The sequence below is a fragment of the Neoarius graeffei genome, chromosome 9 (assembly GCF_027579695.1).
Source record: "Neoarius graeffei isolate fNeoGra1 chromosome 9, fNeoGra1.pri, whole genome shotgun sequence".
In the NCBI taxonomy this organism is placed as follows: Eukaryota; Metazoa; Chordata; class Actinopteri; order Siluriformes; family Ariidae; genus Neoarius; species Neoarius graeffei.
The window spans coordinates 60,834,173-60,848,299 of record NC_083577.1 but is presented as its reverse complement, the minus strand read 5'-3'; the positions used below and the strand labels follow the sequence as shown (position 1 = coordinate 60,848,299).

At 41.7% G+C, this 14,127-nt stretch overlaps 1 protein-coding gene across 1 annotated transcript in view; it reads right to left on the bottom strand.

The window, feature by feature from the left end:
- Window positions 1-14,127, bottom strand: part of LOC132891892 (electrogenic aspartate/glutamate antiporter SLC25A12, mitochondrial-like) — a 38,162-nt gene that overhangs the window by 5,975 nt on the left and 18,060 nt on the right. The window contains exons 11-14 of the mRNA XM_060930004.1: window positions 13,238-13,396; window positions 9,209-9,261; window positions 8,909-8,989; window positions 5,870-6,010 (exon numbers count right to left, since the gene is read on the bottom strand). Coding sequence (XP_060785987.1) covers window positions 5,870-6,010; window positions 8,909-8,989; window positions 9,209-9,261; window positions 13,238-13,396 — 434 coding nt within the window. The remainder of the gene's footprint in view (window positions 1-5,869; window positions 6,011-8,908; window positions 8,990-9,208; window positions 9,262-13,237; window positions 13,397-14,127) is intronic.

Sequence of the window (14,127 nt, the reverse complement as noted above, 5' to 3'; positions counted from 1 at the left end):
GAAAGGCGGGGTACACCCTGGACAAGTCGCCAGGTCATCACAGGGCTGACACATAGACACAGACAACCATTCACACTCACATTCACACCTACGCTCAATTTAGAGTCACCAGTTAACCTAACCTGCATGTCTTTGGACTTTGGGGGAAACCGGAGCACCCGGAGGAAACCCACGTGGACACGGGGAGAACTTGCAAACTCCGCACAGAAAGGCCCTCGCCGGCCACGGGGCTCGAACCCGGACCTTCTTGCTGTGAGGCGACAGCGCTAACCACTACACCACCGTGCCGCCCCATAGATGATGTGATTCCCAAATTCTTTGCAATTTTACATTGAGGAACGTTATTCTGAAATTGTTGCACTGTTTGCCCACACAGTCTTTCACAGAGCAGTGAACCCCTCTCCATCTTCTGAGAGACTCAGTCTTTCTGGGATGCTCTTTTTATACCCAATCATGTTACTGACCTGTTGCCAATTAAACAAATCAGGTTTTTTTGTTTGTTTGTTTTTTTAGCATTACACAACTTTTTCAGTGTTTTATTGCCCCGTCTCAATTTTTCTGAAACGTGTTGCTGACATCAAATTCAAAATGAGCATATATTAAAAAATAAGATTAAATTAAATTTCTCAGTTTCAACATTTAATATGTTGTTTTTGTACCATTTTCAATGAAATATAGAGTTTCTATGATTTGCAAATGATCACATTATGTTTTTATATACAGTTTACACAGCGTCCCTACTTTTTCGGCATTGGGGTTGTATTTTTAATGTAGAATATAAATTATCCAATAAACCCAATTTCAATTTGTGTGACAAAGGAGAAGTTTTCTTCCGATTTAAAAAAAAAAAAAGTGTACGCAGACGTATAATATGATTTCATTGCCTAAATAATTGTGGGAAATAATAGCGTACGTATCACTTTAGCCTTTGTTTTCATCCATTTTAATTACTCCTGTCTAAAAACATGGCAAAAGAGCTTCAAACACGTCACAAACATGCCTGAAGCTGGCATTTTTTTTTTGTTTAGCTGACATTTGTTCACTCATTAAAAATAATTGTATTTTGAATTGAATGAAAATTCACTGTGTTAAACAAATAAGTGAGATGCAGAGCGAACCAAAACCAAGCTGCTAATTAGGGGGAAAAATTTTTTTTAATTGTGACATGATCCAAAGCATAACAACACTTCACACAGGTAAACACAGTCTCACTCTCCAACACTCCCACATAAAGCACAATAGACATCTCTCATGCACCATCATATCCACAAGCTGGAGGCTCTATGACTCAGGCACAGTTTGAGCACAAATAGCTTGTGTTTGCGTCTTTTCATGCAGAGAAGAAGAAGTAGGCGTGTTCACGGTTTAACAAGCTGCACATTGTCTGCTCCTCATTAGAATATGGCATATGAGAACGCTCCTGGAGATCTAAGGCAAAAGCCACAGGAACTTGGAGAGCACCAGCGGCACAATCTTTCCAGCTCCTTTACCGTTCAATGCTGGCTACAGTAAAAACCTGTATGTGTGTTCTTGTCCACATCCAAGTGTCTCTGTGTGCGTGAGTGACAAAAACACTGTAGCACTTGTACGTTTTAACAAGAATAAAATGATCGTCATTGTGCCAATCTCCCGTATGTTTTCAGCTGTTCATCATTAGCCACTGATTATACAAACACACAACATCTTCCTTCCTGCAGTGTGTGTCCAGATCAACCACAATCACTGCAACCACTCTGGTGTTTCTAGCAAATCAGGTCTTGGAGCATTATTTATGAGCGTTTGTGTTATAATATTTAATTCTAATTTCCACAGATATTATGTTATGTTAAAAGTGAGGCACAAAAGAGGATTTATAAAACCGAAAATGTGAAACCTGAAACATAAAAGTAGATATACAAACTTGTCCAATCCAATGTTGAAAATGAAAATTGAAGTAAAATAGACAACAGATTTTAAAATGCAGCACATTAGAGGACAGGTGATGAGAATACTCAGTTATGGAAATGAAAGATGTGTATTAAATAACAAAATGAGAAAACAGGTAAACAAGCAATGAATGAACGAGTCAGTCATGATTGTGCTTGCTGTATCGAGCAGCTCAGAGCACGGAGCATGTTTTCCAAAATCAATTAGAGCTTTCCAGTCATCATGAGTGACCTGCAAGTTGTTGCTGGCCACTGAGAACTGAGGTCCTTTTGGATCATTTTAACCGAAAATCACTACGAACACTGACTTGATCATATAAGGATATTTGAGGGTGGAGTCTAAGTGGAGTTAAAGTGCTTGTTTGCAACTGATTTAGATTAATAAGCAGATGCAGGTAGGAAGTATTTAGGAACTATTTTTCTTGCATATGGACATTTTATATAAAATGCTTAGAACCTTTAGGAGTAATAATCATATACCGTAAAATACCAAATAATAGCCCGGGCGATTATTTGTCTCAATCACGTAAGAGACCCGGCGCGTATTAGAGACTAGGCGGCTATTTGGAACAGGCGATTAATTCCTTCTTCACAAACACCTTCCCCAAAATCTACCTCAAAACGGGGAAAAAAATCATTCTCAGATAGGCCTACTTTTAACCAGTATAACTTACAGTTTGTTTAGAGTTAGATTACAGATAGCACGGTGCCGACTTCGGGGAATTTTGAAGACGCAGAATGCATCTTCGCATGGCACAGTCGGGGTGGATAAAGGATAAATCACACACCTTTTCCTGTTAATGACTAGTTAAGTGCATGCTTTACAAAATAATCAAGAAACCACACCATTGTCTGTGCGCAGCACTGTGATTTAATTACTCTGCAAAGTTATGGTCACTTGCTATCACCCTCACCCATGCAGCCTCCACCCTTTGCGCTTCGCGATGTCTGTCAATCTGAAATTGCATGGAGGGCGCGACGTTGAAGCAACATAATTAGGGTGCGAAGTGTCAAACCAAAGGGTTTTTTCTTATGCTGAAAAATAAGTGACCTGCAGTGGCTACATACTGTCATCTTGCATCACGTTTCTCTCCAAGACGTCTCCCTATTTGGCCGATATGAGCCTATTCCCCGAGTGAGTTGGTACGGTGGCTCGACCCCGTAGAAAACTTAAAGTTCGGATGAAAGTTAGTTGAATAGGTTACTGACTTGTAGGCCTACATGTTGCCTGCCTGACGCGTGCTTCTGCCCAACTTGCACGACAGATTACTTGTTGAAAAGGCCCCTTGGATTAGATTGGCCGCGAGCAGACTGAAATGCATGTTAGAACGCTCTCACCTTTTTTGTAAAGCGTCTTCCAGATCCGAATGGGTAAGGGCAAGTGAAATGGTATAAGGTCTTTAATAAAACTCAGTGTGTGCTTTGACGCATGCATTCGGCAATTTAGGTCGTTTAACAGAAGCAGCAGTCCAACCTTGGAAACCCGCAGTCCTCAATGTCACCACACACGCTGGCTTTCGTTGGGTATACCCAAAGGGGTGGCTAAGACATCTGTCAAAAGTTACGGAGTTGCATTCCTCAAGAAATATTACGGTAGATCAAGATTATAACATTGAAATGGCATGTTTATTATCACGTAACAAAATGTTGTAAACAGTATTATAGAAATAATTTCATTCATTCATTCATTCATTCATTCATATTGTTTCGGTAGAAAACTATGCAATGCAAAATCGTTTAAACACCAGAAAACCAGAAAAGTGCTGGGCCTCAAGATTCTAGATAGAACGTTCGGACGCTTTTTTTTTTTTTAGACCCCGGCGAGTATTCGGAACCGGCCTTTATTTGTCACAACACACGCGTACACCCGGCCGTTAAAGGGAACTCGGCGGTTAATTGGAACTCGGCTATTATTTGGTATTTTACGGTATTACCATTCAGGATTACTCAATGACTATATGAGTGTGTGTGTGTGTGTGTGTGTGTGTGTGTACTAAAATGTAGCGAAAAGAAAGAAAAACAAGAATATGCCTACTTTAGGAGGACCAGAAAGCCTGGACAATGTAATTATTTTTATTTTATTAAAAAAAAGCTTTATGATTTTTAAATTTTTTTTAAATTTTTTTAACAGGGAGTGTCAAACGATTTCTTTGTTGTTACTGATGTTCAGCTAGGGTTAGGTTTAGGATTAGGGGAAAGAAACCCATGAGCTACTACAGTGGTATGCAAAAGTTTGGGCACCCCTGGTCAAAATTGCTGTGAACAGTTAAGCAAGTTGAAGATGAAATGATCTCCAAAAGGTATAAAGTTAAAGATGACTCATTCCCTTTATATTTTAAGCAAAAACAATTTTTTATTTTCATCTTTTATATTTTCAAAATGACAAAAAAGGAAAAGGGCCCGAAGCAAAAGTTTGGGCACCCTGCATGGTTAGTACCTAGTAACACCCCTTTTGGCAAGTATCACAGCTTGTAAACACTTTTTGTAGCCAGCTAATAATCTTTCAGTTCTTACCTGGGGGATTTTCACACATTCGTCCTTGCAAAAGGCTTCCAGTTCTACAAGTTTCTTGGGCTGTCTTGCATGCACTGCTCTTTTGAGATCTATCCACAGATTTTCAATGATGTTTAGGTCAGGGGACTGTGAGGGCCAGGGCAAAACCTTCAGCTTGTGCCTCTTGAGGTATTCCATTGTAGATTTTGAGGTGTGTTTTGGATCATCGTCTTGTTGTAGGACCCATCCTCTTTTTAACTTCAACTTTTTTACAGATGGTGTGATGTTTGCTTCCAGAATTTGCTGGTATTTATTCGAATCCATGCTTCCCTCGACCAATGAAATGTGCCCTGTGCCACTGGCTGCAACACAACCCCAAAGCATGATCGATCCACACCCATGCTTCAGAGCTGGAGAGGTGTTCTTTTCCTGGAATTTGGCACCCTTTTTTCTCCAAACATACCTTTGCACATCGTGGCCAAAAACTTCTATTCTGATTTCATTAGTTCACAGGACTTGTTTCCAAAATGCATCAGGTTTATTTAGATGTTCATTTGCAAACTTCAGACGCTGAATTTTGTGGCTAGGACGCAGGAAAGTTTTTCTTCTGATGACTCTCCCATGAAGGTCATATTTGTTCAGGTGTCACTGCATAGTAGAACAGTGCACCACCACTCCAGGGTCTGCTAAATCTTTCTGAAGGTCTTTTGCAGTCAAACAGGGCTTTTTATTTGCCTTTCTAGCAATCCAACGAGCAGTTCTTTCAGAAAGTTTTCTTCATCTTCCAGACCTCATCTTGATCTCCTCTGTTTCTGTTAACTGCCATTTCTTAATAACATTACAATCTGAAGAAACGGCTACCTGGAAACACTTTGCTACGTTCTTGTAGCCTTCTCCTGCTTTGAGAGCATCAATTATTTTATTATTCAGAATGCGAGGGAGTTGCTTAGAGGAGCCCACGGCTGTTGATTTTAGGGATAAGTTTGAGGAGTCAGAGAATTTATACAGCTTTGAAATCTGCATCATCTGACCTTTCCTAACCAAGAATTTGAACAAGCCACAGCTCAATAAGCTAATTAAGGTCTGGAACCTTGGTAAAAGTTACTTGAGAACTCAAATGTATTGGGGTGCCCAAACTTTCGCATGGTGTTCCTTTTCTTTTTTCACTCTCCAATTGTACAAAACAAAAATAATACACAAATCTTGCAGAAAACACTGAAAAGAAATGTGTTCTCTTTACCTTTATGCCTTTTGGTGATCAGTTCATCTTCTGCTCACTTAACTATTCACAGTAACAGACATTTTCAGTAAGGGTGCCCAAACTTTTGCATGCCACTGTATGTCTTATTAGTTTTTATTTGTCATTAATGGTTAGGTGCTGTGTAAGATGATGTGCACAATAACGTTCATAAAATGGCTATCAGCAACAATTTATCTAGCTCTCAGCTCACCTTGTAGAGTCCAAAGAATCCGAGATCTTGCATCACAGTGAGAGCACTGACACGTGGTCCGGTCGTGATCTCACCTGCCACCTGCAGACGGATCTTCACGATCTCCAGAGGGTTGGTGAAGATCACCTGAGAGCCTCCAGCCTGTAGAAGATGTATATACACACACATACACATCATTCATGTTGTTTCAGCTCTCCCTGTCCTTAGAGTTCCACTTATGAACGTAATATACATATGAACCAGCTGTGGCCAATAATTACGATTATTACGACTGAATGACATGATGATACAAGTTCATAAAGACATGCTGAGAGTTGCAACTAGGAAGTTTATTTTTCTGAGGAATCTGAGGTCTTATGAGGAGATCAGATAAGACGCCACTTGAGGTTGCCAGTCGGGCCTCCAATTTTTGTCACATCAGCATTCTCCTCCCAGTAAGCACTTCTAAATTAGCTATATAAACTCTAAAACAAAGCTCTCTTCAAGTGAGTGTAGTCTGCATGTCGGCACAACTACACTGGTGTCCATTCACAATAGAAATGTAGGGGTCATGTCAGAGCAGTGTTGGTGTGAGATGGAGCCTAGCAGCCATGACCCTAGCACCAGTGCTGTCTCCCCTCTCTGGCCTGGCCTCAAGGCTGCAGCTCCACCCCCTCATCCTCCTCATCCCTGTCTCCATCACACTCCATACACACACTCCTCAGCCTCCCCTTCTCCTCCCACGGGACAATTCACTCTGAGTGGGGACAGCCTCAGGCTTTACGCCCTCTGACTCTGGAGCATCTATCACCCCTCTGGAGCCTAATCAGGGCCAGGGGTGACACCCGGGGTCAAAGTCGATTCTGTAAACATCCGAAATGCTTCATTTAAAAGCACAGAGATGGTTCATCATGATCAAAACAGTAAATGGGAAGGCTGTTATAGGAAAATGATCCACGCCAGGCTGGTGTATAGCAATGTGAAGCAATTTGCCAACAATGACTATTTAAAAGTTTTTTAATGAAGAAGAAACAAGTCAAATAAAAATCCTGCAGAAATGTCACCAATTTTATGATTATATGCACCTTTCTTTGTTAAATAATATTTTTATTAGCCTTAGATTACCCAGAGTGTCCGGTGTATGAGCTCTTACTATAGAAATGATAATGCATCACAAAAATGCATTAATATAATCTTATCATTGGATTATAGCTGGAAATACTGTCATGGCTACTATTATAAAAATTAATCAACACCTTCAATTTCGAGAATTCTATAAAAATGTCTTAGTTTGAAAGTACATTACACAATTTGAGGCCCTTTTAAGTATTATACAGTAGGTATTACATTGGTCTTGTTTTCTCATTTACATGGTCACAAAATATTAAGATTTTCAGGCTCTTGTTAATATAGTGTCAGGAGATACATCTATGGATGTATATTTCTAAATATGAGATGATCAAACATTAATTTTTAATTTTTCTACTGGCATATAATTTTGTTTACTTCGAGTATATATAATGCTAAAATTATTAATAGAACCTAGATCAAGCTTAAAGGAGGGGGGAAACTCCTCAAATTTGTCTTAATAGATTTTTTTTTTCTTTGATCTCATAATGAGAAACTCAACTATATTCCAAAGTCCAGGTTTCACTCGATAAAATACCTTTTTTTTTTTGCAGCCTATCCGTATTCAACCAGTTTATGCCATAAAACATTTTCTTTAACACACTGACGTGTAAGATATAGTTTTGTACATCTGTGTTATTGAAGACGCAACAAAAACGGATAGTGTTTCCCTCGCATGCGAGTTAATTTGTAAGATAAAATTTGCTTTCATGACTGCAAATTAAATTTCAGGTATCAAGTCAATAAATATGTTAAACGTAGACAGTATGCTATTATAAGGACTAATAATCAGACAGTAATGCTCTGACGATTCCTATTTCTACACTGTACGGTTTCTATGCTTGCGCCCAAGGCTTGCAGTGGCCCAAAGCAGAGGCTTCCATTCTATTTGGTGAGACATCATGAACGCACGCTCATCTGCATGTTGGCTGTTCCTCCATGCCCGGGGCTGAGGAGGCCACAGGTATGAATGCTGCTGTCAAAATCAATAAGACCGAGCTCCACACAGTCTTAGCCACAGTTCTCCAGGGCATCTTCCCCCAATTAAGCCCTGACAAGGGTCGCAACCTCCCAGACCTGACCCTCTTTGTCCAGCTCCAGCCTTCACTTCTCTCCTCTATCCGGCCAGCCTGGTCTCTGTCACCAGGACTCATTACACAGATCAGGCATTGCCATATCCACATCCTCTAAAGCCCACTGGCTAGGCAATGCCAGTGTGTGCTAAATTATAGCGCTGGGTAAAAATAGTGCGCTCACACTCAAGCATCATTTTTCAGATTGTGGTCAATTAGTGGGTGCAGGGTGCAGAGGAAGAGTGGCTGGAACAGGCCAGAGGCTCTGTACAAGCCCTGATGACGGTTCAATAACAGCCACAAGTCACTCACTCTCCGAGAGGCAAATTATAGACGTAAAAAAAAAATCACTTAGGACATTATCATTTCTAAGCATATAATTGGAGCTTCACATCTGTCAGAAAGTTTCCTTGAAGAAGAAAGAAATCACAGGCCCCTAGAGTTTTCAATTAGCTCTCGGGTGTTTTTCTCTCTTTTTGTCCTTGTTTGAAGCTCACCATTTATTCATTTACAAATGTAAATATTCAGCAAAATGGAACAGGAAAATCAAGCATAACGCTTGAGTTGAAGAAACGGCGCTTTTGACGTCCACCACATCAGAATCAATTATAAGCCGAGTGCAGAGAGGAGAGCAGCTGCCTCACTCAGACCTGCTTAACGTGAGGGACAAGAGCTCTTTCAGCTGAGTACTGGCATCACACACACACACACACACACACACACACACACACACACACACACACACACACACACACAGGCACCATCTCCACACACACTCACAAACCCTGTACTTACATTCTCCATACCAACACACTCTCACAGTAACACATGAAGTGTGTTCAGACACTCGCAAACTCACACAGCCTCCTGCCAGCACTTCTGCAGCCAGTGGAATGGTGTCATCTTTATCGGTGAATTTATCCCTCACAAAGTCATTGACCTGCAAAACAGTCATGTGACAGCCAGCACAAGAGACAAGTTAATCTTTCTGCTGTCTCTCTATCATACGAAACTGTTCACCATCCCTGTAATAAAAACACCAGGACGTGTGATTCATTTGCACTTCAAAAAAAAAAATTAAACCTTGGGTGTGCTATAACTGTGCATAGGAACAAACAAGGCTTAAAAATGATTAAATGTGGATGCTTTAATGACTTGCAGTGAGTTTGATAGCTTTCTCAGGAGCCACTCCGATCAGCTGTGGTAACAGACCTGCAGGGGAGAGAACACACACAGAAATGTAATACATTATGCTGAATTTAAACACAGCTGACAGAAACGCATTACATCATTCACGCCCTTCTGAAAGAGAAAGTATGGAATAAAACATGACAGAGCATGCTGTTATATGAAAATAACAACTTTGTATTTGTCTTTCATCATAGCAATTTGCCAAAGCTAACAAGTTTTTATTTATTAAAGAACAAGAAGTCATACTTTATCTTCTTATAGTTACATCTAGTGTGACGGAAGATCTGTGAAACAAGTTAGTTCCTGTTATGACTCTCGTTATAACAGCTATAAACATTCAGTCCCTTACTAACATCTTTATTCTCTCCATAAAAAAATGCAATCTCATGTTACCAAGAAACTGCAAAGCCTTGTGTCCTGATGACTTTCCTGACGCTTTTCCAAACACTATACCAGATGAACGCTATGGGTTTTTTTAACATAGACATTACGCTTTATTTGGCGGCACGGTGGTGTAGTGGTTAGCGCTGTCGCCTCACAGCAAGAAGGTCCGGGTTCGAGCCCCGTGGCCGGCGAGGGCCTTTCTGTGCGGAGTTTGCATGTTCTCCCCGTGTCCGCATGGGTTTCCTCCGGGTGCTCCGGTTTCCCCCACAGTCCAAAGACATGCAGGTTAGGTTAACTGGTGACTCTAAATTGACCGTAGGTGTGAATGTGAGTGTGAATGGTTGTCTGTGTCTATGTGTCAGCCCTGTGATGACCTGGCGACTTGTCCAGGGTGTACCCCGCCTTTCGCCCGTAGTCAGCTGGGATAGGCTCCAGCTTGCCTGCGACCCTGTAGAACAGGATAAAGCGGCTAGAGATAATGAGATGAGATTACGCTTTATTTTGTTTTATTCTGTTGCACTTCTTTTTTAACGTTGGTTTTTACATTTGTATTAGTTTGCATTCTCCATCAGTGTGGGATCTCACTACAGTGTCATCTAATTACAACTAATAAAGTCTCAATGGTCCTGCGGAAAGGAATTGGAGGTGGCAGGCCAAAATAATAAAAACAAACAAACCAAAAAAATATCTAAACTGGAGCTACCATAACAATGCATTGTGTAAGCTGTTACAATAGAAACAATAATCTTATAAAAGAAAGCTTTAATATAAACCCGTGATTTGCCTTGCAGACGGCATTACTGTCGGAGCTGCTCATCTCATCTCATTATCTCTAGCCGCTTTATCCTTCTACAGGGTCGCAGGCAAGCTGGAGCCTATCCCAGCTGACTACGGGCGAAAGGCGGGGTACACCCTGGACAAGTCGCCAGGTCATCACAGGGCTGACACATAGACACAGACAACCATTCACACTCACATTCACACCTACGGTCAATTTAGAGCCACCAGTTAACCTAACCTGCATGTCTTTGGACTGTGGGGGAAACCGGAGGAAACCCACGCGGACACAGGGAGAACATGCAAACTCCGCACAGAAAGGCCCTCGCTGGCCACGGGGCTCGAACCCGGACCTTCTTGCTGTGAGGCAACAGCGCTAACCACTACACCACCGTACCGCCCTCAACACCTTCTCATCGATCAAATTTGAGAATTCCACAGTACTGTTGTACAAATACCAAATAATAAAAACCATGCACATAATTAAGCATTATAACTAGCAAGACTAAAAACATCTCTTTCCTCGTAACTACACATCTATTCATAGATCTACTCTGAAAAAACAGCTAACAAGCGACCATTCAAACAAACCAGATAAAATTTGAGGAAACATTGTGGAGCATTTGACAGCTGCTGGCTGATGGCGGTGTACAGAACAGAGAACAGAAGCAAACTGTCTGTGTGTCTGTGTGCGTGCAAAAAAGGCAGACAGGCTTGAGGGAGCTGTTTCAGTGCATCTCAGTCAGCTGCTCTGATAAAGCTCTGCTGACTTTCTGTGTGAGAGTATGCGTGTGCATGTGTGTGTATCTGCTGAGGTCCTTCAGTGTGTGTGTGTGTGTGTGTGTGTGTAACCCTCTGTCAGCCAGTATGATACAGTCTGAGGGCAATGGTTAGTGAGTGGACGACATGGCAGACTGCCAGGATACAGACCAGCCAGTCTGGCTATCTCTGTGCCACACAACAATAGACAGAGAGAGAGAGAGAAACAGGAAGGATGGGAGGAAAATGAAATGAGAGTGTGAACAGATAGGGCATGATGCCAGCAGAGGAGGTAGAGAAGCAGAATAGGATAAATAATAAAGGTTGCAATGTCAAAAGCAGCAGCAGATGGCAGTCTTGGACTCCCTCGCTGTCAATGATGCCTTTTTTTTTTTGCTCAAGGTGTGGACAAGCAACATCTACATTGGATTAGTCGACTGTGGGAAGCTGCTGCACTAGTTCTGGCAAATCTCTTTCACTGTCTGACTTCTCCAGACACACAGGCCTCAGGGGTTTAATTCCATTACAAAGCAGTCACTACAGGACAGAACTTCATTCCACAACCCAGTGGCACCCGTTTTCTGTGTTAGAACTGCACATTTAAAGGGGAACAGAGGGCAATATATAGAGTAAATATAACAATAAAACACACATTAACGAACCTTATTCAAGACTTACAAAAGTTTTTTGTTCTAAGGTTGGAAAGTTATAGTGTTTTGAAAGTAGCTCAAGCAAACTATTTCCGCAGTTTGAACAGCCCGCCATGATATTAATTTTATCCAATCAGAATGCACGTTCGTTTTCTCTGTGTAACACTCATGACGTATGTATGTGCCCAGTTGTGTTGGCTCATTGAGGTTGGGACTAGCACGTGTGAATCGGAAAGTAGGATGAATTGTAAGTGATCGGCTACACAAACTGGTACCCTTCTAAGCCATAGCCTGCTTGCAGTGTGTCTTGCGGGATCTCTTCGTATGATTCGACAGAGCTGTCGCTTTCACTTGATGCGCCCGACGCCATGATTACACGCTTCTCTCCTAGTGCAGTGGGTAGGGCTGACGTCACGGTCTTTTAAAAATGGCGACTCTTGTGCCGTTTAGCGTACCGACTATTATATTTACAATTACCAAGATATTTCGTTGTTTTCTAGCATATAAATTTGATAGACTACTTAAGAATACGTTACTTTGTCACATCAGCAATTGTATATATTATATTTGGTACCCCTTTAACGAGCTGAAATGAATCTCTGGGTTCAGGTTTTAAGCCTTTATACAGGAACAGACTCATCTCATCTCATCTCATTATCTGTAGCCGCTTTATCCTGTTCTACAGGGTCGCAGGCAAGCTGGAGCCTATCCCAGCTGACTACGGGCGAAAGGCGGGGTACACCCTGGACAAGTCACCAGGTCATCACAGGGCTGACACATAGACACAGACAACCATTCACACTCACATTCACACCTACGGTCAATTTAGAGTCACCAGTTAACCTAACCTGCATGTCTTTGGACTGTGGGGGAAACCGGAGCACCCGGAGGAAACCCACGCGGACACGGGGAGAACATGCAAACTCTGCACAGAAAGGCCCTCGCCGGCCCCGGGGCTCGAACCCGGACCTTCTTGCTGTGAGGCGACAGCGCTAACCACTACACCACCGTGCCGCCCGGAACAGACTCCATTCTGAAATTTGTCATTTTTTCCTGGCTATGTCAGAGAGTCATCCCAATCTAAATATCAATATTTGACAGAATGCTGTTCTGAAAAAACGAGTCTGTATATAATCCGGGTGCATTATTTGAGTTGTTTGGCGAGACTTTTCTTTATTTATTAACCATTCAATGTTGTATAAACCACTAAAGCTATGTGCTTTGGTATTAACTTGTGTAGGGCCACACATGTCAGTGACGCAGTACACAGTGAATTATAATCCAGTATAAACAGAAGTAACTTCACTCCATCTTCTCCTCTGGTGCATTTGGTTTATCACCCAACATCCAGAATCAGGCGAATATTAACACAAGCAGATCATTCACACTCTCTTTCAAAGTTGCCTTGTCTTGGTGGAAAGTTGTACCTCTGTAGAAGCCAAAGATCCCTTCGTATCGGAGCACTTTCTTGGCACAGTCGAAGCTGTTCTTATACATGAGCTCTCCCACAAAGGAGCCAGTGGATCTCTGGTTCTGCATTCGTGTCTTCACCAGATCGATGGGGTACACAGCTGTGGCACCCGTGGCTAGAAGAAAGCACATGATTTTATCCAACCTAATTTCACACACACTTCACATCAATGTATGAATGAGTTTTTCCTCCTTATGAAAAACTCACACATGGAATATATACACTGGAGTTTTCGATATCTGCATTTATGTGTACATGTCATTCACAATCAAGCTGCATCTCGGACATCATTATAAAATGTTGTCTGCATGTCAAGTCCCCAAGACATGATACGTTTCATATTCTCCCAACAGCTAATAAAACACAACACAAACACACAACGTATAAAATCCTTGGCTTTCACTCCTAAACCACGAAAACATAAAACAAATAAAATAATCTGCATTGACCTTTCACTGTCCAATTTATCCACCCCGTTTTGATGTTTCCTTTCTCTATGTTAAAGATGCCTGAATAAACTGTACACACAGAAAACAGTCATTAGGCTGTTCACTCAGGCTGAGTCCTTACTCTGTGCTCTGTGTGCCTGTGGGAACTTCCAATTCCCACACAGCCTTTTTCTATGTGTGTTTATTCAAGCTTGTGAGAATGAGAGAGCATGTGTGGGAGAACGACCTGTATGTGTATGCTTGCAATGTATGTACATGAATTTGGGTTCAGGATCTGTGTCCATGTGTGAGGATTTGGAGGCTGTGAAAATGTGTGTGCATGCATTATGCTCTCTGTCTCTCTGTGTGTGTGTGTGTGTGTGTGTGTGTGTGTGTGTGTGTGTGTGTGTGTGTGTGT